This window comes from Octopus sinensis, linkage group LG2, assembly GCF_006345805.1.
Source record: "Octopus sinensis linkage group LG2, ASM634580v1, whole genome shotgun sequence".
Classification (NCBI taxonomy): domain Eukaryota; kingdom Metazoa; phylum Mollusca; class Cephalopoda; order Octopoda; family Octopodidae; genus Octopus; species Octopus sinensis.
In genome coordinates this window covers 107,544,334-107,567,766 of record NC_042998.1, presented here as the reverse complement: position 1 = coordinate 107,567,766, position 23,433 = coordinate 107,544,334, and the positions used below count along the sequence as shown (strand labels likewise).

General features: G+C 35.1%; 2 protein-coding genes across 5 annotated transcripts in view; one reads left to right on the top strand and one right to left on the bottom strand.

The window, feature by feature from the left end:
- The window catches only part of LOC115225579 (dynein heavy chain 8, axonemal-like), a 220,695-nt gene extending 208,443 nt beyond the window's left edge, over positions 1-12,252 (top strand). Inside the window, exons 92-94 of the mRNA XM_036498798.1 lie at positions 5,786-5,995; positions 8,570-8,731; positions 11,530-12,252. Of these exons, the coding sequence (XP_036354691.1) occupies positions 5,786-5,995; positions 8,570-8,731; positions 11,530-11,826 (669 nt within the window). The 3' untranslated portion in view covers positions 11,827-12,252. The remainder of the gene's footprint in view (positions 1-5,785; positions 5,996-8,569; positions 8,732-11,529) is intronic.
- Positions 12,253-16,065: 3,813 nt separating this feature from the next.
- Positions 16,066-23,433, bottom strand: part of LOC115229652 (transmembrane protein 181) — a 51,624-nt gene continuing 44,256 nt past the window's right edge. For all 4 annotated transcript variants that reach the window (XM_029799976.2, XM_036498828.1, XM_029799988.2 and 1 more), the window contains 4 exons: positions 22,220-22,322; positions 20,804-21,028; positions 19,803-19,869; positions 16,066-18,059 (listed from right to left, as the gene is read on the bottom strand). In XM_029799976.2, coding sequence (XP_029655836.1) covers positions 17,978-18,059; positions 19,803-19,869; positions 20,804-21,028; positions 22,220-22,322 — 477 coding nt within the window. In that variant the 3' untranslated portion in view covers positions 16,066-17,977. The remainder of the gene's footprint in view (positions 18,060-19,802; positions 19,870-20,803; positions 21,029-22,219; positions 22,323-23,433) is intronic.

The window sequence follows — 23,433 nt, the reverse complement described above, 5'->3', positions numbered from 1 at the left end:
CCTCGTATATATATAGAGAGAGAGGTGGGAGAGAAAGAGAAGTGATAAAGTAAACAATAAAGATTTTCAGTTATAAATAAGCATTAAATTAAATCAGACACTTCACAAGTACAAACCTAAGATGTTAAAAATGTACATGAAACCAGCCTGGTTCTATGTGTCTTTTTTCTAGCTGAGGTTCTCATGTTGTGAACAACAACTAAGAGTTCAGTAAGATAAAGCATTAAGATTGGCATGTATTTCTGGCCTTTTTAAACTCATTGTGTGTTTTGTGGAATTATTTCTATTTGACATCCATTGACAGTGGCACTTGTGCATATTGTCCAAAAGAGAAAAGATGTTTGGATCATTTGAGTCAAACCAGTCTTAGTGTTTCCTATTAACACACCCAAGTGTTTCACAAGATGACTCAAATACAGCATTTTTAAAAGCCAACTATGCTGATTCAATATCTGTGTTGTCAAATTTGTTGTCACAAGTTGTTTGAAATGATGTAAAATTGTCATTGTTCCTCAGCTTTGTCACATTCACTTTTCGAATTGGTCAAGTGTGATTACTATGAATTGGACTGCGGATAATAAAATTCACCTTTGACTGTATCAGCCTATGGTCAGACCAGCACTCCCCAACGGAGAAAGAACGTGTTACTTGGACATCTTCCTTCATGAAAGACCTCACAGTTATGTAATCAATAAGGTGAAAATGGTTTGATCAGGGATGCTTCCAGGTAGTTTTGTGGTGGTTGAGGAGTTGGAAAATATTGGGGTCATCCCATAAATAATGCAGTACTTGCATCTGTGCCGGTGGCATGTGTAAAAAGATTCGAGCGAGGTCGTTGCCAGTACTACCTGACTGGCCCCCGTGCCGGTGGCACGTAAAAGCACCCACTACACACTCGGAGTGGTTAGCGTTAGGAAGGGAATCCAGCTGTAGAAACTCTGCCAGATCTATGATTGGAGCCTGGTGCAGCCATCTGGTTCGCCAGCCCTCAGTTAAATTGTCCAACCCATGCTAGCATGGAAAGCGGGCGTTAAACGATGATGATGAAAGTTCTTTTTTAATCTAAAATATACTCTCCTTCATGTTCCACAATGCTCTTTCATCTATCTGGTAGACTTGCAAGACCCCTTTTCCAAAATTCATTTGTCCATGATAAAAAATACTCCTCTAATACTGTTCTGATCTTGAATTAATATTTTTTCCATCCAAATGATTTTGAAGACTGCAGAATAAATGATAATCAGATGGGGCAATCTCCGGCAAATAGAGTGGGTGGGGCATCACTTCTCATTCAAACTGCTCCAGCCTTTGGAATATCATCCTTGCTGATGTGACCAAGAATAATCCTGATGGAAGAACACTTTTCGTCTTGAAACCAAACATGGTCGTTTTTTTCTAGCGCTGACTTGAATGACTGGTTGAATGACCAAATCCAAGCTTCTTTGCTAGTTCCTCAACAGTTACAATGGCATTTTGTTCGACCAGGGTTTGCAGGGCGTCCTCATCAAGCTCTACAGATCTTCTAGGACAAGGCTTGTCTTCTAGGTTGTAGTTTCCAACTCAGAATTTCTGGAATCACTGTTGATACTGGCTTACGCTTATTGTCCAATCCTCATATACTGCATTAATATTCCTCACACTTTCCGTTGAGTTGTTGCCTTTATTGAACTCATAAAGCAAAATATGCCAAATATGCTCTTTTGTCACTTCCATTGTAGCTTTGAAAAAAATAACTGTTAAAATCGTACTGCACTCTTCAAATCTTGCACTAAGAATAAGTGCAAGGTGACACTACTACCTGCTTTTATAGCAAGTTATGCAGATAGTTTATCCCATCTAGCCCCAACTTTTAGTTCATGCAATTGAAAAAATCGCATTATTTATGGGATGACCCAATATTATTGGTAATCAAAAGTTCATACTCACTGTAAAGCAATAGCAGGAGATGGCCTTTGGAGTTTGCCTTACCAACCCCATGCTTCCCTATTATGTCATCCCATATGGATGTATCATAGCATACATGTGTATTGAAATCACCAAGGAGGAGAAGTTTATCATGGATGGAGACACCTCTCAACTGGCTACATAGCTCAGAGTAGAACTGCTCTTTAACTTCTTCATTTGAGTTCATGGTTGGAGCATAGCAGCTGAAAATAGTTGCATATTTATTTTTGCCACTGTAGATGCACAATGACATGAGTCTTTTACTAATGCCAACAGGCAGAGATTCAAGTTGTTTCATCAAGTCATTCCATATAACAAACCCAACACCTGCCTCTTTCTTTACTTCCTGAGGTTTACCTATCCAGAAAAAGTGTTTTCAATTTGCTTAATTTTCTGATGCAGGTTTGGGTGCCCAGTCATTTGCACCTAATGACAAGGAACAATGCAAGCAAATAATTTTTGGGTCGCATTTTCTTGACCTCTCCTCCATAGGAGGAAAGTGGTGTCATTCTAAACAGGTCTGCTTTGTAGTGAAAGGAGGACACGAATTACACAATTACCCACAAATGTTGTGTAAAGCAGCCATCTCCCTTTCACCACCTATTTGCAAAGTTCAAGCTAAGAACTTCCAGTGACATCCTTCACCTGTTCCCATCACTATCCCTTCATTGTCATAGGATTTATATATATATATATATATATTATATATATATATATATATATATATATATATATACTTTGATACTTTTCGGCCATTATTGGCCCAGGCCATGTCTAACTTAATAGCACCACCTGGTGCTATATATATATATATATATATATATATAATAACAAAGATGACTCATGAATGGAAATTTTCAGACTTTATTAATGTATCACAACATATGTTTCTGTATTCCACTGTTCATTTGTGAGAACATTTTCATATTCATAGGATATTATTAAAGATGATTTATGATATCTATGAGTTTTAATTTTGCTTTCATTCCATGTGTATGCTTCCTTGGGCAGTCACAATCATACATTTTTGCTAGCCCAATGCTTTCACTCAAAGACATTTAACATTTTACACCAATCAGGATGTTCCATTAAATTTTGGGGTGTTACTTGTGAATCAACACAACATACTAAAGAGAGAGATTATGATAAAAGAGTGTGTGTGTATGAATGTGCATATATATATATATATATATATGCACATATATATATATATATATATTATATATATATATATATATATGCACATATATATATATATATATATATATTATATCATCATCATCATTGTCATTTAATGTCCGCTTTCCATACATGGGTTGAATGGTTTGACTGAGGACTGGCAAGCTAGAAGGCTGCACCAGGCTCCAATCTGATCTGGCAAAGTTTCTACAGCTGGATGCCCTTCCTAACATCAACCACTCCAAGAGTGTAGCGGGTGCTTTTATATGCCACCGGCACGAGGGCCAGTCAGGCGGTACTGGCAACAATTATGCTCAAAAGGAGTTTTTTACGTGCCACCTGCACAGGAGCCAGTCTGGCGGCACTGGCTACAACCACACTGGAATGTTTTTTTTCACGTGCCAGTAAGGTAATGCTGGCAACAATCACGCTCGAATGGTGCTTTTTACGTGGCCCTGGCAATGATGATGCTCAGATGGTGCTTTTAATATTCCATTGGCACAAGTGTCAATCAGGCAGTACTGACATTGGCAAGACACTTACAGTTTTATATTTAAGAGATGAGGAATTATTTACATTTGATGGATATTTGTCCTCATCTTGTTTGTTGACCTGAATAATAATAACAACAACATTGAAAAATACCTTAGGAATGAGAACCCAGGTTCAAAATTTCCCCAAGACACCTGATGAAGGCTAGAGGGTATATCAGCTGAGACATGTTAACAACAAACAAGATGAGGACAAATATCCATCAAATATAAATAATGTAGAAGACACTTGCCCAAAGTGCAATGCAATAAGGCTGAACTCAAACCCCATAATGTGAGCTTCTTAAACACACAGCCATTAAATTCTTTTCTTAATTTTGATATTTTGTATGCCATGTGATAGATTTCATTAAGACTAAAATAGGAGTAAAATGTCAGAGCCGTGTGAGAAACATTTCACCCTTTCACACACTTCAACACTATTCCATTAGTGTGACAGCAAACACATGCAAGCTAATTATCATATAAGGTTTGACACTAACCTAAGTTTTAAATATATTAGAATTAACTAAATTATATATATTATGTTAACATTATTAATAGGTAAGATAGTGATAACATTTAATGCTAGTAGGAAGAGTATAGCATGAGTTGATTGTGATTAAATGTACTAATTAGTAATATAATTGTAGGTTTCAACATTCGGAGGACCAGATATAACTGAATGAACTAAACTGTTTGATTATGAGACACAGTGACATGTATGAAGTTACTGTTCAATAAATGGAATTACCCAGTAATGGTTATACTACCATGAAAGCCAATTTTGGCTTCACAGGGTTTCTACAACACCAGTAAACTGGATGGGACACTTTCTAACCTCCAGTGGCAAAGAGCCAGCACCATACTTCTACCAATCTTTCTGATGTGTGCTGAGATTAATTTTTCCTAAATTCTTGTGTACAAAACCAACTGGTAAATTGTCTGAAATAGGTCTATAATATTGTATTGTATAAATAATGTATGTGTGTTGTGAGGATATCTAAGTCCTAACATTCTGAGCAAAGTCCATTGTTCAAAGAAATGATGGCGTACTGGATGATTGTGAATAAAGATATTGGGAATGTAATCCCTCTCCTAGGAACCTCTTCCCTTGTTATGCATCTTGCACTCCCAGCACCATCTCTACCACTAGATTGACACTGAATGCCCCTTTCATGCCTGCCATCAACACCCGCTCCTTTTATTGTAACCCACTATATCCACCCTGTGTACCTCTAATCCTCATCTCTTTCACTGTTCCTCTTCTCTCCCCTCTATACTTCACCTCACTTCCCTACTTCTCACCTGTCTATGGTTTTATAATACTATTGTTCTCTCACAAAACTTCATATATTACACCCTATTACCTCCTCTTCCTTGATCCATTTATTTTTTTTTTGCTTACATTCCTTCAAACTGAGATTAACCATTGCCCAATTTTCTATCTATGTTCATCATCCACTTCATTCACTTCTATCCTCATATCTACTGTCAGTCATCTTTCACATTCTCACAAACCTACCAACCCACCCAGCTATCCTCAATTATCTGTCCCAGTTCTCTCTTTATCCAATTTCTTGTACCTTAAAGATATGCCCTGACACCTCATTTCCACCATCTTTTGTCCCTTTCCTGCTGGGGTATTCATATGTCTCCTCTACAGTAAGACATTTCCTGCCCCTCAACACCTGGAACAAAACCACTTCCCTCAACTCTACACTCTAATTCCATCAAGGGATTTGTCTTGCAAGTTACTTGGTGATCTCATGAGTGCTAATGCCATGAAAAAAAAAACACCACATAGACTCCCTTAAGTTGTTGGAATTAGAAACCTTGTCAAAGCAGATTCTGGTGCCCAACACAGCTCTTTGGCTAGTTGGATCCTGTCAAACCATCCAACCCATTCCAGAATAGAATACAGATGTTAAATGATGATGAGATAGTTACACACATGCATGCGCGCACACACTCACATGGTAACAAATTGGTAAGTACCATGCAAATTAATGGGGTTAATACAAACAACTAAAATACTTCAAAGCATTAAAATGACTCACAAACAGAGAGATCTTCACAATTCAAATACTGAAATTACTAAAAGAATAAATAATCTTTTTTTTTTTTTGCAGGCTGTCAAAACTATCTTTGAAGAAAAGGATTTGGGCATGAAGTTCTCTGAGGAGATTGTAAATGTAGCCAGAGATATCTTACAACATAAAATCCCTCACACTTGGAACAAACTGATTGGAGAGACAGCCCCTCCATGCACCATTGACTTGATGCAATGGATTCAACAGTTGCAAAATAGATCTCTTTTCCTTGAAAAAATTACTTATTTTGTGAGTTTCTTTGCAGTCTAATTAATAGATTTTTATATCCCCATAGATGTGGACTGAACTTTTAAAGGATTTAATGTTTAACCCTGAAACAGCAGAAAAAGGTTCCATAAATGTGTGTGCCAAATGGACAAACAAACAAAAGCTATCACTTTTCTAAAGGATAATTTTTATATTTATTTTCACTTGAAATAAGTACAATTGCTATAAAAATTATCAGTCTCTTGCACAGTAAAATTTACAATCTCATTATCAAAAAGTGCCATAAAATATTCAATTTCTTTTGATGATGTCCACTGTTTAAAGGTTAAGATCTTTACAACTAGTCAAGCTGAAAGGGGCTTTTTTATAATGGCTTCGCAAGAGGAGAAGGGTATCTCCCACAGCTTCCATGTTTCGTGATAGAAACAGTGTAAGTTAGCCTCACTCAAGGGATATGGACTGAATGCTTGTTGCAACAAAGTGGACTGTGCTCAGGGTACCCAAGTATCAGTGGGTAGTGTTAAACTAATGTCAGAAATTACAATTGTGCTTGTCTAGTCATATATGTAGTTGTTCTTCCACACAATGTGGTACTGCAGCATGTCTTTAGCTATGATAGCCAAAACAAAACATTGGCCCTATAGCTGTGGAGTTGAACAGCTAGTTTACTGACCATGCAGGCCTGAGATCATATCTTACTACAGACATGTTGCTGTAACTCTATGTAAGATACATGTCTGTAAGACCAAACTAAAGTGTATTACAGCTATATTGGTCCCACATCATCTTCACACTTGACTAGTTAATAGTATGCAAACTGCATTATTCAGCCAACAATGTACAAATGTTCATATTTGCTCACCCATACCACACACATTGTTCCATTTAGTCACAGAAGTATGAACTGTGCCATTGACTTATTCAAGTCCTTGAATTTCTTTAGGTCGAGTGCTTATAGAGTGGTTCACTGTACTTCCACATAGAACCTATTTTACAGCTTAATGGATCCAATCAGGGAAACCATAACCTCTAAAATATGGCACACATTACCAAGTCTTGCTTGCTTATGAATGATGCTTGTGTGTGTGTATTGGAAGATGGACATTAAACAATGATGATATATGACAAAAGAACATTGCCACCTACATATATATATATATATGTAGGATAGCTGTGTGAAAAAGTGTCACACCCTCGCAGTTGAGGGAACCTGTGGTAGAGGAAGACCTAGGATGAAGTGGTGAAGCACGACCTTTGAACATTAGGCCTCACTGAGGCAATGACTAGTGACTGAAACCTTTGGAAATATGTTGTGCTTGAGTAGACCCGGCAAGCCAAGTCAGACCATAACCCGTGGCCTATGCCAGTGGTGTAACCAGCCCATTTACGCATACCTTTCCTTGGACACTAAACTCTGCTTGCAAAGACCTGTTGAGGCAAATGAAATTGAAATCAAATGCAATGACAGCACTGCATGACTGGCATCCATGCTAGTGGAGCGCTAAGAGCACCATCCGAGCATGATTGTTGCCAGGGCCACTGACTCGCTTCCATGCCTGTGGCACGTAAAAAGCACTATTCGAGCATAATTGTTACCAGCATCGCCTTACTGGCACTTGTGCCAGTGGCACATGAAAAACTACATTCAAGCGAGGTCATTGCCAGTGCCACTAGACTGGCTCCTGTGCAGGTGGCACATAAAAAACACCATTTGAGCGTGGCTGTTGCCAGTACCACCTGACTGGCCCTCATGCCAGTGGCATGTAAAAGCACCCACTACACTCTTGGAGTGGTTGGCGTTAAGAAGGATATCCAGCTGTAGAAACTTTGCCAGATCAGATTGGAGCCTGGTGTAGCCATCTGGCTCACCAGTCCTCAGTTAAACCCATGCCAGCATGGAAAGCGGACGTTAAACAATGATGATGATGATGATACTATTGTAAAAGATAAATATTTTTTTACAATGATACAAGACCAAAAATGTCTTCTGGAGGAATATAGTTGATTGAACTAATGCATACTAGTTTTAATTTTATTAACATAACTAGTTTTAATTTTATTAACCCTGAAATGAAAGGAAAAACTGACTTAAGTAAGAACTCAAGGAGGCATAACTTAATATTACTAAGTAACTGATACCCAACCATTTCTGTTGTTCTCTTCATCATCATTTAGTGTCTGTTTTCTATGCTGATATGGATTAGATAGTTTGATTGGAACTTATAAACCAGAGAGCTGCACCAGGCTTCAGTCTGTTGTGGCTTGGCTTCTACAACAGGATGCCCTTCCTAACACCAACCACTCCAGAAAGTGTACTATCTGCCTTTAACATGTCACCAGCACAGGTGCCTTTTATATGCCACCAGGACAAAACTAATAAAACAGAAATGAATAAAACTTTCTGTGTGTTTTAAAAGGCAAACATGACTTTCCTATGAATCAACTAATTAAACAAAAATGTATCCAAAGAATTTACTACAAATAATCATTGGTTAATCAATGTTTGATTTATAGATGATAGCAATAGAAATTATTTGCAAAGATTGTCACTATCATTTGGTTATGTTATAATTTTTTCTTAATATTCTTTTGCAGGGCCGAGAGAAAATGCCCTCCTATTGGCTAGGTGCTTTCTTCAGACCAAAAATGTTTTTATCCATCTTCAGGAGAGAGTTTATCTGCAAAATGTCAATTGAAAATAATGATTATGAAACAATAACAGTTCATACAGTGATCACAGGAAGAGATAAAGATCATGTATTTATTAATTTTGTTTTTACTTTCTTTCTCTTTTATAGTTAGGCTTTAAAGAAGGGATTTTGTCCATAGCCTTCATGGACCCTCTGAGGTTGATGATGTCAGTGTAGTTGATGTTCTGTTGGATGTTAGTTATGGTTGCAAGAAAAACACAAGCAAAGAAAGAGAATTTCTTGAGGACTGGCATTCTGGAAATGAGCTGGAAAAATGGTTAATGCCAGGCTTGGTGGTGGTTATGATAGGGTACTGTACAAGAGGAAGAGAAACGAATGAGCAAGGTATCCAAGAGATCTCACTACCACAAGAAGTGTGGCCACTGTGGTTTTTATAGAAGGGTATATCGTCATCACCATCAACAACCCTTGGACATTACTGCCTCAAGTTCTAGGAGTTGTAGGGTTAGCTACTTGGTTTCCATGACAAATAAGTGACCAAGATCACAACATTCCATCTGAACAGGATGCCAGTCTGTCACAGGGTTACTCATTTACTACTAAGGTAACTGGAACAATGTGAAGTGTTTCATTCAAGAACTCAACACACTGCCCTGGAATCAATACCACAGTCTTCAATCTTGAATCAATAGCAAAGAGACATGACTACAGAAGACTAACATTCTACTGTTCTAATATATTATCAAAATGACAATCCAAGTAACTATATTTCCATATTAACACAATAGTACATTGGCACAGGAACACATACAAAGGTGGTGGGAGTAGCAATGATTAAATTGTCCCCAGTATATATTTTACCATTTCTAGAGGAAGAAAAGTAAAATTGAACTCTAAAATTGTCGCATCTAAGCTCAGAATTTTTGAGGGATAGATTTGTTTGACTGTCTATAGAAAGTTGGTGTTAAATCCAAACTCATTAAACACAACTGTTATTCTGTTACTTAGGTTATCAAGTTATTGTTAGGGATAGTAGCTAAAACAGAGAGGAAGTTAGAGAATACCAGGGAGTTGTTAGTTTTGTTATCAATAAAGGATTTCTCTCTTTTTCTATGAGATGCAAAACTGCTTGAAGAAAGAATATTTTCAAATATTGTGTACCCTGGACTATATTAATATTTTATTCTTTTATTTGTTTCAGTCATTTGACTGTAGCCATGCTGGAGCACTGCCTTGAAATCGACTCCCAGGACTTATTTTTTTAAGCCTAGTTATTCTATCAGTCTCTACCGAACCACTAAAGTTACAGGCACATAAACACACCAACACTGGCTGTCAGTGATTGTGGGACAGACACACACACACATATATACATATATATACAATGGGCTTCTTTCAATTTCCGTCTACCAAATCCATTCACAAGGCTTTGGTCAGCCCGAAGCTATAGAAGACACTTGCCCAAGGTGCCACACAGTGGGATTGAACCAAGAACCATGTGGTTGGGAAGCAAGCTTCTTACCACACAGTCACACCTGTGCCTTTCAGACAATTGCGTCTACATAAATATGATGCCCAATTTGAAACACCTGAGATATTTATAATTTAGAGTCGTTTCTTGGAGACATTTTATTATTATACTCTCTAGGCCATACTTTATGTTGTTATGTCAAAGCTCCCCACTGCTTTCAATCACATTTTGAAATTGTTCACTTTGGTTCTGCAGATGGCCTTAGGAAAGGTCACGATATTCTCTTTCTTTAACAACAGAGCAGTAGTAACATATGAGATAAAAAAAAAGGTGATGTGTGCTGTGGTATAGAAAGGCCAAGGGAGATGTTCAAATTGTTGAAGTTCATGGATGAGATGATGCAGGATTAAGACAAAGTTTTTTTCTGTACTACAACCATCGTGGTGATATAGAGGATCTTCGTCGATGCCTCCACCAAATTTGGAGGTGGTCTAACGAATGGGACCTGTGTCTGAACGTGTCAAAGTGCTGTCATCTGCCTGTTGGCTCTCCTCCTGTAACTCAACTTGATTTCGAGCCGGGTCGTCTGCTGCTGGAGAGGACCGATCAGGTAAAGGACCTGGGTATCTTGGTGGATTTCTCCTTCGACCCAGTGCATCCATGCTGCCAACAAAGCACGCGGAATTCTGTTCTTGATTCGACGGTCATTCGGAATGCTCACAGCAGCCATATTCCTACCGCTCTATGTCACGCTGGTGAGACCCTTATTGGAGTATGGGATTCAAGCCTCTTCTCCTTATCTCCTCAAAGACATACAGCATCTCGAAAGAGTCCAGAAGCTGGCTACCCGCATGGTTCATGGTCTCAAGAATTTGTCTTATGAAGAAAGGCTAAAGACGCTCGACCTTTATTCTCTAGAAAAACGCCACCGCCATGGTGATCTCATTCTCGCTCACAACACCATAAGCGGAAAGTGTAACCTCTCGAAAGAGCTATTCTTCACTCCTGCTCCAGAGCGTCTGCTGTGGGGTCATTCCGAAAAGCTCTATCTACGACGATTTCATCTCAATCGAAGGAGAGGGGCTTTCTCCGTCCGGGTTGCGGATCCGTGGAACAAGCTGCCAGACGAGATGGTGAAGATGCCGACGACCGCTTTGTTCAAAGTCTCCCTTGACCTCAAGTGGCCTGAACTCTTTACATGAACACCACCCTGTACATAACTCCATGTCCCCCTACATGGCCTTGCTTTTTGCTTTTTGAGCCAAAAACTAACTAACATCCAATTCATACCAATTTGAAACAATGGATGTTAGAATGATGAGAGTCATAGTTCTGATGATAATTTGGTGAATGTGTTTCATTACCCATCATTTCTTCGTTTTTGTTTTGTGTGTGTATTCCATTAATCACATGATCTTGTTTTACATTTAAAGATCCGAGAGCCACCAGCTGAAGGAGTTTTCATTTATGGAATCTACTCATGGGATTTCTTTTGGGACAGAACTTCTGGACAGGTGTTAGATACAGTTACAAAAGGATCGCCAACTCAATTACCAGTAATTCATGTATATTACAGTCTGAATGTGAAGGAGAACATCTACCCATGTCCTGTCTATGGATCACGCTCCAATGACAATAAATCAGTACTAGAGGTTGACATTTATAAAGAAAACACATCACCAATTCATTGGTCCCTCCAAGGTATTATGGCAACTCTACAACCTTTCTAAATTATAGATAACATAATTATAGATGTCATCTGTAAAAAAAATATATGTATTTCTAGGCTGGTGTGTTAAGATGTTATACCCTACTGCACTTCACAATATATCTATAGATTTTATATTTTATGTATAGACAGGTGTATAACAGTGCTGCTGTGTTGATATTTCATGAGCAACTGAGTAACCTCTTTAACTATCCAGAGATACTACTTAAGCCCTTAGTAATAATGGGTTTGTAAGTAAACTTGATATACTCTGTACTGTGTATGGCATTGAAACAAAACACTACAGATGTTCTACTAATTGAACTAGCTATCAAGAATGTTTTATATATCCAAAATATAAACCTGCTATTACTGAACTTAAGTAAACTGATAGGTCAGTTTCATCATCATCATCATCGTTTAACGTCTGCTTTCCATGCTAGCATGTGTTGGACGATTTTGACTGAGGCCTGGCAAACCAGATGGCTGCACCAGGCTCCAATCTTGATCTGTAGAAACTCTGCTAGATCAAGATTGGAGCCTGGTGCAGCCATCTGGTTCACCAGGCCTCAGTCAAAATCATCCAACCCATGCTAGCATGGAAAGCAGATGTTAAACGATGATGATGATGAAACTGACCTATCAGTTTACTTAAGTTCAGTAATAGCGGGTTTATAAACAACTTATCTATAGACAGAGGTTACTCAGTTGCTGACGAAATCCCAATACAGTTGAAATTAGTCTGGCTGATTCTTCTTTTCTATCCACAAAGATAATATAGACACAAGTTGTTTACAGCTATTACATGCTTTGTTGGCTAAAATCTATCGATATATTCTGTAGTACTGTGTAGTATCAATATCATGACCAGCAGCATCATGTCCACTTTCCAAGGTCGGCAAGGGTTGAGCAGTTCAAGGACATCAGTGTCTTAGTTTTGGCATGGTTTCTACAGCTGGACGCCCTTCCTAATGGCAACTGCTTTATAGAGCATACTGATTGCACTTCATGGCAAGTGGAAGACACACACCACACAGATACACACACAACAAGTTTCAATGAAATCTACTCTCGAAGCTTTGGTCAGCCCCAAGCTTATAATGGAAGACGTTTGCCCAAAATGCTCTACAGTGGGACTGAACCCAAGTTAAAATGGTTGGGAAGCAAACTTCTTAACCCCATAGCCACATTTGAAACAAATTATATAAAAAAAAAAACAGTAATGAAAGAAACAAATTAATGTCACACACACAACAAATAAGCCAACAAGCGATAAAACATATAAACATAACTTTAATCAATAAATACATAAATATTTAGTAAATGTTACAAACATTTATTTAGAAAATACAATAAATTAATTTCATGCTTTATATTTTATAGTTATTTTTGTACATTATTTTACAGAATTCAGAAGTGTATTGAAAATTTGACAAAATAGTAATGCTGAACACAACCTAAAATATAAAACTGAATTTAGAATGTAATAATTTTCAAGTTAGAGATAGAGGTGTGGTCAATTGAATTAACTACTATTATGTTGCTGATACTTACTTTATTGTTGCTAACCCTCCACCCACTCAGATAGGATTTGAACTTGGAATGTGAAAAGACATAACTAAATACCACGAAGCATTCTGTTCATCCTGTACATTGTCATTCACTTCCTTTAATAATCCAAAAACATTTGAAAATAGAGAATAAGCAACATAACACAAGAAAAATGTATACATACATGTATATATGTGTATATGCACACACAGTAACATGTGTGTAAACATTATAGTACTCAATACATGCTTGCAGTGAAGTATGTTGAGTCTGTTGTGTTTATAGGTAACTAAATAATTAAATTTATAGCATGATTTCGAAGTGAAGTTTATCTTCATGGATGTAATGAAGAGGTTCAGTTCATCATGTTTCACTTGTTACTTATATGAAACCATAGTATCAATTTAACTATACAGTTACCTACACTATATAAAAAGCAGTATAAATTGTTTAATGCATATATTTCAAAACTAAGATTCAATGCTGACATGGTTTAACTTGTTCAAACAAATCTGCCACAGTTCATTTGTCCTCTCACCCAATATTGCAGAATTAAAAAGTTGATCAGTCCCGACTACATGGCTAAGTTTATTAAGTCCTGTAGACAAGGAATCTGACAGGAGCACAAGGCCACACATCATGATGGACGGTATAGTCGATTAGATTGATCCCAGTATTTGTCTTCTGTTTCAGTGACCTTGGAAAGATGAGAAGCAAAGTTGACCTCAGTGGGATTTGGACTGGAAATATAAAGGGACATAACTACACACTGCAAGGCATTTAATACTTTGCTCTATTATTTCAGCCTGTCACCATTCTGTGCATAATCCTAATATAGGATTTGGAGGTAGGAGATAGTTAATTACATTGACCATAGTGCTCAACTGGTACTTATTTCGTCAACCTCCAAAAGGGTGAAAGCAAAGTCAATCTTGGCGGAATTTGAACTTAGAACACGAAGACAGATGTAATACCGCTAAGCATTTTGATTGGCATGCTAATGATTCTGCCAACTCACTACCTTCATAATGAATGTAATAATAATGCAAATCAGGTGACATTTTTAACACCACATCTACTACAGATGACCTTCACTAAAATATTGTGTATGAGTCAGCAACAAGTGATGTAAAGCAGATACTTTATTAAATAGATTAACCTGTCTTTGAGGTATTAGTAATTAGAAATGTGACATGAAATTCAGGTGTTACAGAGTATACGTATGTAGTTAGAATTAACAATAAGATGGATAAAGAGAACATATAACATAAGCTGGTTATAGAGAACCAGAAAGACATAATGAAAGGGTCTGGAGGATTTGCAAAGACTATGAGCAGAGCCCATTCTTCCAGACCAAACCATTAAAAACATGAGAAGTCAATAGCAGATCTGACCAAGTAAAATGATGTAGAGGAAGTAAAATGTACTTTGTACACAAGTTATTGCTAGAAAAGAACTTTGCACCTTCAGACTATGAATCTGGTATTCTATTGATATTTTTCTCAGCATACTTGCTGGCAATCTTCAAGTGATTTTTCTTTTCTAATTAACATGCATACATATTATATATATATATATATATATACTTTATTTTAAGCAGCAGAAAATTCAACAAAATCTGTTACTCTGAGTTTCTCGTTGCCGTTCATCAGACAGTTCTTGCTAGATTCTAGCAAGAACTGTCTGATGAACGGCAACGAGAAACTCAGAGTAACAGATTTTGTTGAATTTTCTGCTGCTTAAAATAAAGCATATTACTCTACCACTGGTATTTGAGTACTCTTTTTTCCACCTTGTTTCACATTATGTGTTTACTCCGGTATATATATATATATATATATATATATATATATATATATATATAAAATGTTGCCACTGGAACTGTGCTCAAAACAAATTCAAAGTTAGAGTTGCTTATTGTTAAAAAGGTAAGTATCACACGGATATGTAGAAAAATATAATGCCTGGAGATAGACTAATTTAAATAATGACAATAGAAATATAAATGTGGAGATAAATAATAAACTTCAACTTTATGGAAACAAAAATGTAAAAAAATAAATCTGTATCAAACTCAAAACATTTGGATATATTTGTTGCAACTGAAATTATAACAATCTAACTTGGTATTCAAATATTGTGGTTGATAAATTAATTTCATCTCACTGATCAACTGGTTTTCAAGTGATACAGCTTAACTCTTAAATCAAGAAACCATTTAAACATATTTCCTTTAAATTATTCATAAAACTAATATATTTAACTAATGGAATGTTTTCATTAGAACTTCAATTTTTTGTGTACAAAATTCAAATTTAACAAAAATATATAAAAAGTAGAATAAACTCCTTAGTTAAAGAAACCTACTGTGACTATAAAGTATGTGGAATCAATAAAGAAAAATCAATCATTTTCTCTACTAGCTTACCTCACTGTTTCCACATAACCAATATCCTGAATCATCTGAAGAGTATCTTACATATTCAACTGAAAATTACCTAACTGTATGATTCTTTTACTTCCCTATCAAAAACAAACCATCATGAGAATATATTTCCTTTAAATGGTTATCTGGAAGTGAGACTCCTCTTTAAAAACCTAAAGCTTGAAGATTAATTCATGAAATTTTGATAGGATTCTAATGAGAATTGAATTTGCACTCTTTGAAGTTGTCTTTTGAAGGGCTTTTTTTATTTACCCCAAACTTTCTTCACAGTAATTCTCAAAAAATATATATATATATATCATCATTTTGTTCATATTTTATGATGGCATGGGTTGATGACAGGAGTTAATAAAAGCCAAGGCTGCATCAGGCTCCATTGTCTGTCTTGGCTTGGTTTCTACAGCTGTATGTCCTTCCTAACACCAACCACTTTACAGAGAGAACTGAGTGCTTTTTACATGGTACCAGTACCAACAATATCACAAAGTAACTTACAATATATATATATTTTTTAATGAAAATCAAATATCTTTTACTTTTGCTGTGTGGTGACTACTGCAATTTTCATCACTTGTTTATTAAAAAAAGATACATCAATCTTCAATGCTAACTGCAAAAAAAAAGTAGCAAATATCTTTCCTTAGTGATGTCATCAGCACCTTCAAGGTATAAATTTGTAAACAGGTAACTAGTTTCTCTTTGAAACTTTACAGCTTCACTTAGTTAAAATGTATGCTGTAAGTACATTATAAAAATGGCTCCCAACATTTGTTCAAAGAATATTTACCTTTCACTTTCCTCATAACATTAACACTGAGATCTATGATTATTTTACAAGTGAAAAATTTTGAAAATAAATACAGAAGGGAATGTTATGAAAACCTGTTTACATTTTGCTTCACTTTTTTCCATTTTTGTGTTAGCAATATTATTTGATTATTAAAAACAAAAAAAATCAAATTTCTGAAGATAACTAAAATTGTTTTCACCATTTAAGAGAAAATACTGCCCAATCAAAGATGCTTGATATGAAAAATGAATACTAAATTTGTGATTGTAGTTTTCACTAACAATCTGTCAACACAGATTATAAAACATTAAATGCACTACATGTTTCATATTTATGTTAACTGGGAGTAACATAAACTCTCTCTTAAAATGAATGTGCTATACAGATCAATCCCACTTTGACTTTCTATTGAAAATAAAGGACTAAATGTTTAACCCCTACCATTGAAAATAACTGTCCTGTTCAGGGTTGTAGTAATTACAAAACAGAATGGAGTAAAATAATTCCTTGTTTCATTAACAGCTACAGTAATACCAAACATTCCAGATTTACTGTAACATTGAATATCAAAGTTATATTACAAAACTGAAAACTTGTTGGTTTCAGAATTAATGTCTTAATGTCTTACAGTGAGGAAAATAAAATGAATGAATGAATAATCCACTCGAATAAAATAATGTTAATACCTTAATGACTTAGGGAAACAAAATGTATTAATAATCTAGTAGAATAAAATAATGTTTGTTCTAAAGGCTTCCTCCACCAAAAATATTATTTACAAATAATTAAAGTGTCCAGAATGTTCCCTGTATATCTAAAACAAATGTCTGCTCATCTCTCCAAATGCAATGGGTTTTGGTAATAAATGCAAATAGCTTTAATAATCACCATCTTTATCACAATGTCATAACAACTATGAAGATAATTTCTCCCACTCTACATGAAGACAAACATGATAGCTTAGAGATTAACAAGGTAAAATAAAAAAAAAAGTTCCAAACAATAAATTCAATTAAAATATATTCAACATTAGAGTGAATCCTACAGTGTTTGTAGGAGTTAAATAAAATAGATATGAAATACTGTTACAAAGGAAATATATACACCCCAATATATACATAAAATGTCCTTCAAAACTTAAATGTAGATTGCTTTTTTGAGAAATATTTTACAAGAGAAAAATATTTGAAATGCATTAAGTAGTTCATCTCTTTCACTATTGCCAACTGAATTTTTATATTTCTTTAGAAACAGTCTTGCATATAAAATAAGAAGAAACTTTACCAACTCTTCTTTTGCAAAAATAAACAGAATTTAAAAACCAATATTATTGTAAACAACATGAATAAGCATTGTTATGTTATAATTGTGAAGAAACTGGAGATTCTAGTGGAATGTATCATCATCGGTGTCATAACGATTCATTTGTCTCTGCCGACTTGTCAAGGAAACCTCTTCTTGGTCAGAACTACAACAATAACAAGAAATTTCCATTAGACTATAACTACTTCAATAATATGGCAGATAAATTACTGAATAAAGAAGGTGAACAAAGTACATGAGAAAAACTAGTCAGAGGGAGAGTAGTATATAAAAAAAAAGATAAAAACATTGAAACCTGTCAATTGCTTCTCCCAGCTGGTTTTAAAGACAAGAATCACTTCCATTCACATCAACTCATTTTCAAAAAATTTATCATTGATTTTATTGGAGTTATCTCTTTTGCTTCTTTTTAGATTTTTAACCCTTAGAGGGAGAATTTATTACTGATTGCATGAAAGTTAGTTTTTCAACTCAATGTGTGTGTTAGTGCATCATTGTATCATTCAGACTAATCAGATGTTAAACACTAATGGTTACAATGCGCTACTTCACATTGTTGTAGCGTTCAAATGACGTCACCCTGCTGGCCAGGTAGAAAGACCAACATTCTCCCTCAACAGAACATCAGTCTGTTGCAGAGTTACCTATTTACAATTGAGTGGAGAGACAACATGAAATGAAGTGTTTTGCTCAACACAATACACTATCAGTCAAAGAATGGAAACTGTAACTGAGAGTGCAATACCCTAACCACTAGGCCACATGCCTCTGTCTGTCTGTGTGTGTGTGTGTGTGTGTGTGTGAGTGAGTGAATGAGAGAGAGAGAGAGTTTCTACCATATATTACTAGCGTTTTATCAGTGTTTCAAAACTATAAACTACTACAGAATATATACATAGATTTGGCAGGCAACCTCCTCCACCCCAATTCCAATAAAAGATTAATGAAATAAAAGTTATATTAGAGAAAGAATATTTTTCATATAAAAAAAAACACACATACACATATATAAATGTATATATATAAAATATTAAAAAACAATAGTGAATAGCATTTGGCTTATATAATAAGCTTATTTCATGAAGTTCATTTTGAGAAAACCTGAAGTTGTAGGTTATAAATGTTTTTCCATGGACAGGTAGAGATAGCACTGATGAAATCCTAATACAGGATTAAAGCTAATTTGGCCAATCTTTCTTTTTCTGTCTATGTTGATATTACATACAAAAGAAGGTGTTTACATCTGTCTACACATAGTGTTGGCTTATTCAGTATTCTATTATCTGAAATAGTAGTTGTGGCTGTTGCCAGTGTCATTTGGCTGGCACTCGAGCTGATGGCATGTAAAAAGTACTCATGGAGGCAGTGACAGATGACCAAGATACTTGGCAATATATCTTGCTTGTGTTGACCTGTCAAGCCAAGCGAGACCGTAGTCATGGCCAATACCAGTGTCAGGCTGGTGGCATGTAAAAAGCACCCACTACACTCAGAGTGATTGATGTTAGGAAGGGCATCCAGCCATAGAAACCTTGCCAAATCAAATTGGAACCTGGTGCAACCTCCCAGCTTACAAGTTTTCAGTCAAAGCAACCAACCCATGCCAGCATGGAAAGCAGATGCTAAACAATGATGATGATGATTATATATGTACCAAGTATGTAAAACACCAAAGTATTTCTCCAGACATAGATGGTAACACTTTAGTTAAGCATATTACGTAATGTATATTACACAATCATCCATCAGTCATTTAAACACAGTCAATCAAATAAATATATTATTTCTTTGATTGGTTAAGATCAAATGAATGGTAGGACAACCCATTCAAGTAAAGTGAGAGCAATAGAGGAGATAAATTTCTTTCAAAAACCAAGATTAAGCTTACCCATAATGCACTTCTTCATCAGAATCATTCAACATAGAAAGAGCTGGATTGTCCTTGAAATGGGTTTCTTAAAATATAAAAATGTCATTTAATAAAGAATCAAAGAATACAAAATTTGTTATAAAATAACAGTTTATAAACAATTTCAATTTTGAAGTATATCAATTTAGTATATATAATCATTTAAAGTATCTGATTCCTATTGATGGTGCCAACAAATTTGATATTAAAATACCAACAACCCTTGTTCCTTTAACATGTGATATGATCTCCAAGGTGATGAAGTCTAAAATATTTACTAGTAGATTACGTGAAAGATTAGAAGAAAATGAAGACAGTTATTTTACTACAAGAGAGATCTTAACCAAGTTCACAGTGAACCATTGTCTTACTTTTCAATAATATTCTTGTTTAGCAATAACATTTCATTAATTCAAAAATGGTTATCTTTGGCCACACTAAGGACTTGATTTTCACTGCAGAATATGTCTAAGATCTACAGAAAAAAATTACAAACCTGGAAACATGGCCCAGAATCCAAATACTAATAGAATATAGTAAAGACCAAAAGTGCACACAAGTAAATGAGCTTGCAAAAAAACGTCAGTCATTACATCATTTCTCATTACAACATACACAACTAGTTTTTATTCAAATTTCTGTTGGAGAAGAGAAATAACAGAATTTTGACTACAATATTTGGCTGGTATTTGTTTCATAAATCCCAGATTAAAACAAATAGATTACTATGCTAATCATAGTCTCAACAAAGCAGAACATTAGACTGCTGTCTTCACAAGCTAGGTATGAAATCTAAGATTTTCGATATAAAGTAAATGGGTGGTTGCAATACTATTCCAAAGATATTGATATAACTGTAATAGCTAAAAGCAAGCCATAGATTTTGTTTGCCCATAGCTTACCTATATTTTATGGCACCCAGTTAAATCAATAGGCTCCACAAAAAAAAATTATACAAGGAAGTAAATATGTTTTCTTACCATAAATAGCATTTTTCGAAGGGGAATACACAAAGGCCATTGTGTAAAGGTAAAAGTTGAGTAGACCATAAAAAGAGACAAACTCAACAGAATTCTGGTAACGAGTTGTCAGCTCAGATACAAAGTTGTCTTGCAACATGGATCCTCCAAAGCGTAAGAATGTAATTGCCACAGAAACCACCAGAATTATTAACATAAAAACAGTCAGGAATTTCAGCCTAATATCTGGAAAATATTTTTTTAAATTAAACAACAGATATTTTTGAAATTCAAAGAACTTGCATTTTATAATTACAAAAATATAAATGAAAAAACAATAAGAGTCAGTTCTTAGCTGTAGCTTCATAGCATGAAGCAGCTACTATTTCCTAGGTGATGTAGTGGTATCTATTGATAGTGAACTAAGGTAATATAGAATAAAATATTTTCCCCAAAAACACAGTGAACCACCTGTAGTAGATTTGAACTCTTGACTTATAAGTAATCCAAGCTGTATGCATTTATCCCACCTATGAATAGAATAGAGAAAAACCAATCATGTCCTATAACATCTTGGGGAAAAAGTCAAATTCACAAGAAGTTAATGAACTTTTATGGATTACCTTTTGTCAATGCAGACTACCACTGGTTTCCTTGGATTCAAGATAAGATCATACCTTAGCACACTACATTATGGACAAGCTATGTCCTCCAATCAATTTACTACTACTCTATTTACATCTAAACAAGCAACTTGTGTGCCAACTCAACCCATTTCATTCACTTCTTCTCAACAAACAAATGGGGGTTATTCAGTCTATGAGATACAACATTCAGATATTTCTGAAAATCATCACACCTGACACTTTTAAAAGAAGGAAGATGTATCAGAAAACCATAGTCTTTGTATATTGGGATGTTCATGACTGCAATGTGTTTGCACATAAGCTCCAAATCAGCTCTGATTTATTTGGTCTAACAGCAACAACTACTTTTCCTCCCATCATCTCTACAATGTCTTCTAAAACAGCACACCAAACACTTCACCCAATCCTTCCTCCCCAGAACTGCAACTCCCTAGATTTCTCTCAATATTTTCCCTACAGGCATCAACTTACAAAAATTCAAGGTGACCGTCAACTACATGAACCACTTTAATGTGAAAGGGCCTTTAAAGTACATGAAAATACTGCATCTCCTCCCTTTAAACTAAATTAAGGAAGGAATAAAAAAAATTTGTTGAAGTTTTATCACCCTTACCAGGATGAACATCAAATTCAACTTTGATGGGGTCAGAATTGAAAACTGAGGGACAAAATTAAATACAATAACACATGAAATAAGTCTTAACAGTCAAGTGTCTAGGTTGTGTCCAATGTTGTCATAATAATTTTAATTTATGAATACTGAAAAGAAATTTCAATGTAAGCTATTTACCAAAGTAAGGCATCGTCTGTAATTCAGCAAATGCTTGAATTAACAAATAACTGAGATAGACGAGATAAATTCCACCTACAATGAAGAAGCAAACCTTGATACCCTGAAAAAGAAATCAACAAAATAAAATGATTTACTTCAATATTCAAAATACAAACATGTTAGAAATAAACAACACTCAAAAATATACATACATTCCATCTCACACACGCATAATGAATAGTTATTGGCTGGCTGGATCTGCTTGATATAAGCCAGCAATCTTTAGAGTAGCAACTACATGTTTTAATTTCTTAACCATTAAATTATCCTGTTTGTATCACAATGATAAAAAAACGTATTGCTATCAATTCAAAATTTTGATGTAACAGCTCTTTAAAACAAATATACTTCTTGCCTCAAGCAGTGCTGTGAAAAGCTACTCAACTACAATTAACTACCCATGAAATAATTACATTTTCTGTATTTAAGAATATTTAGAGTGATATTATCTAAGGTGAAAAAAATCCCCAATATTGAGAGAATGTGATCAGAGTGGAAAACAATTTATTTGATATTTAGGACAAAATAGACATGTCTATGAAGCAAAAGATGCTCAATAAAATAAGTCTTTCAATAAAATAAGTCTTCACAGCAAGACCAAATATATCCACAATGTAGAATGAGTTTATAGCATTGCTAAATTAACAAAAGCAAAATATAAAAGTTTCAAGAAATTAGCCATGGTGAATGTCAGAAACAATAATTTCCATAAAGCTCCAAAACCAGTTAGTGTACACTGAGGAGAATATTCTAATGTTTTGAAACCAAGTCCTCCATCAAAGATTTATTCTCCAGTGATGTGTCTTTTCTGCAATGTTACAAATATCTTTTTCTCAAGACACACTTATTCTGGCAATATCAACTTGATTTTTCTAAACATTATTAGCACCATTCAAATAACATTAGCAAATAGATTAATTAACTAATTATGTTACCTAATAAACATCTAAATAGCTTCAAATACTTCTGAGAGATAAATTTTATTTACCATTCCAAAATTAATGTTACAAACTTTTTTTTCAAATTTGAAATATTTACACAGCAGAGAAATTAACCCAGATAGTAGAGCTCTTACTTAGTATGCAATTACCAGAATGAAAGCATTGATTTTATGTAGTTACCTTTTTAAAATGTACAATAGCTGTAGTGTTTATGTACCAAACAAGTGACCA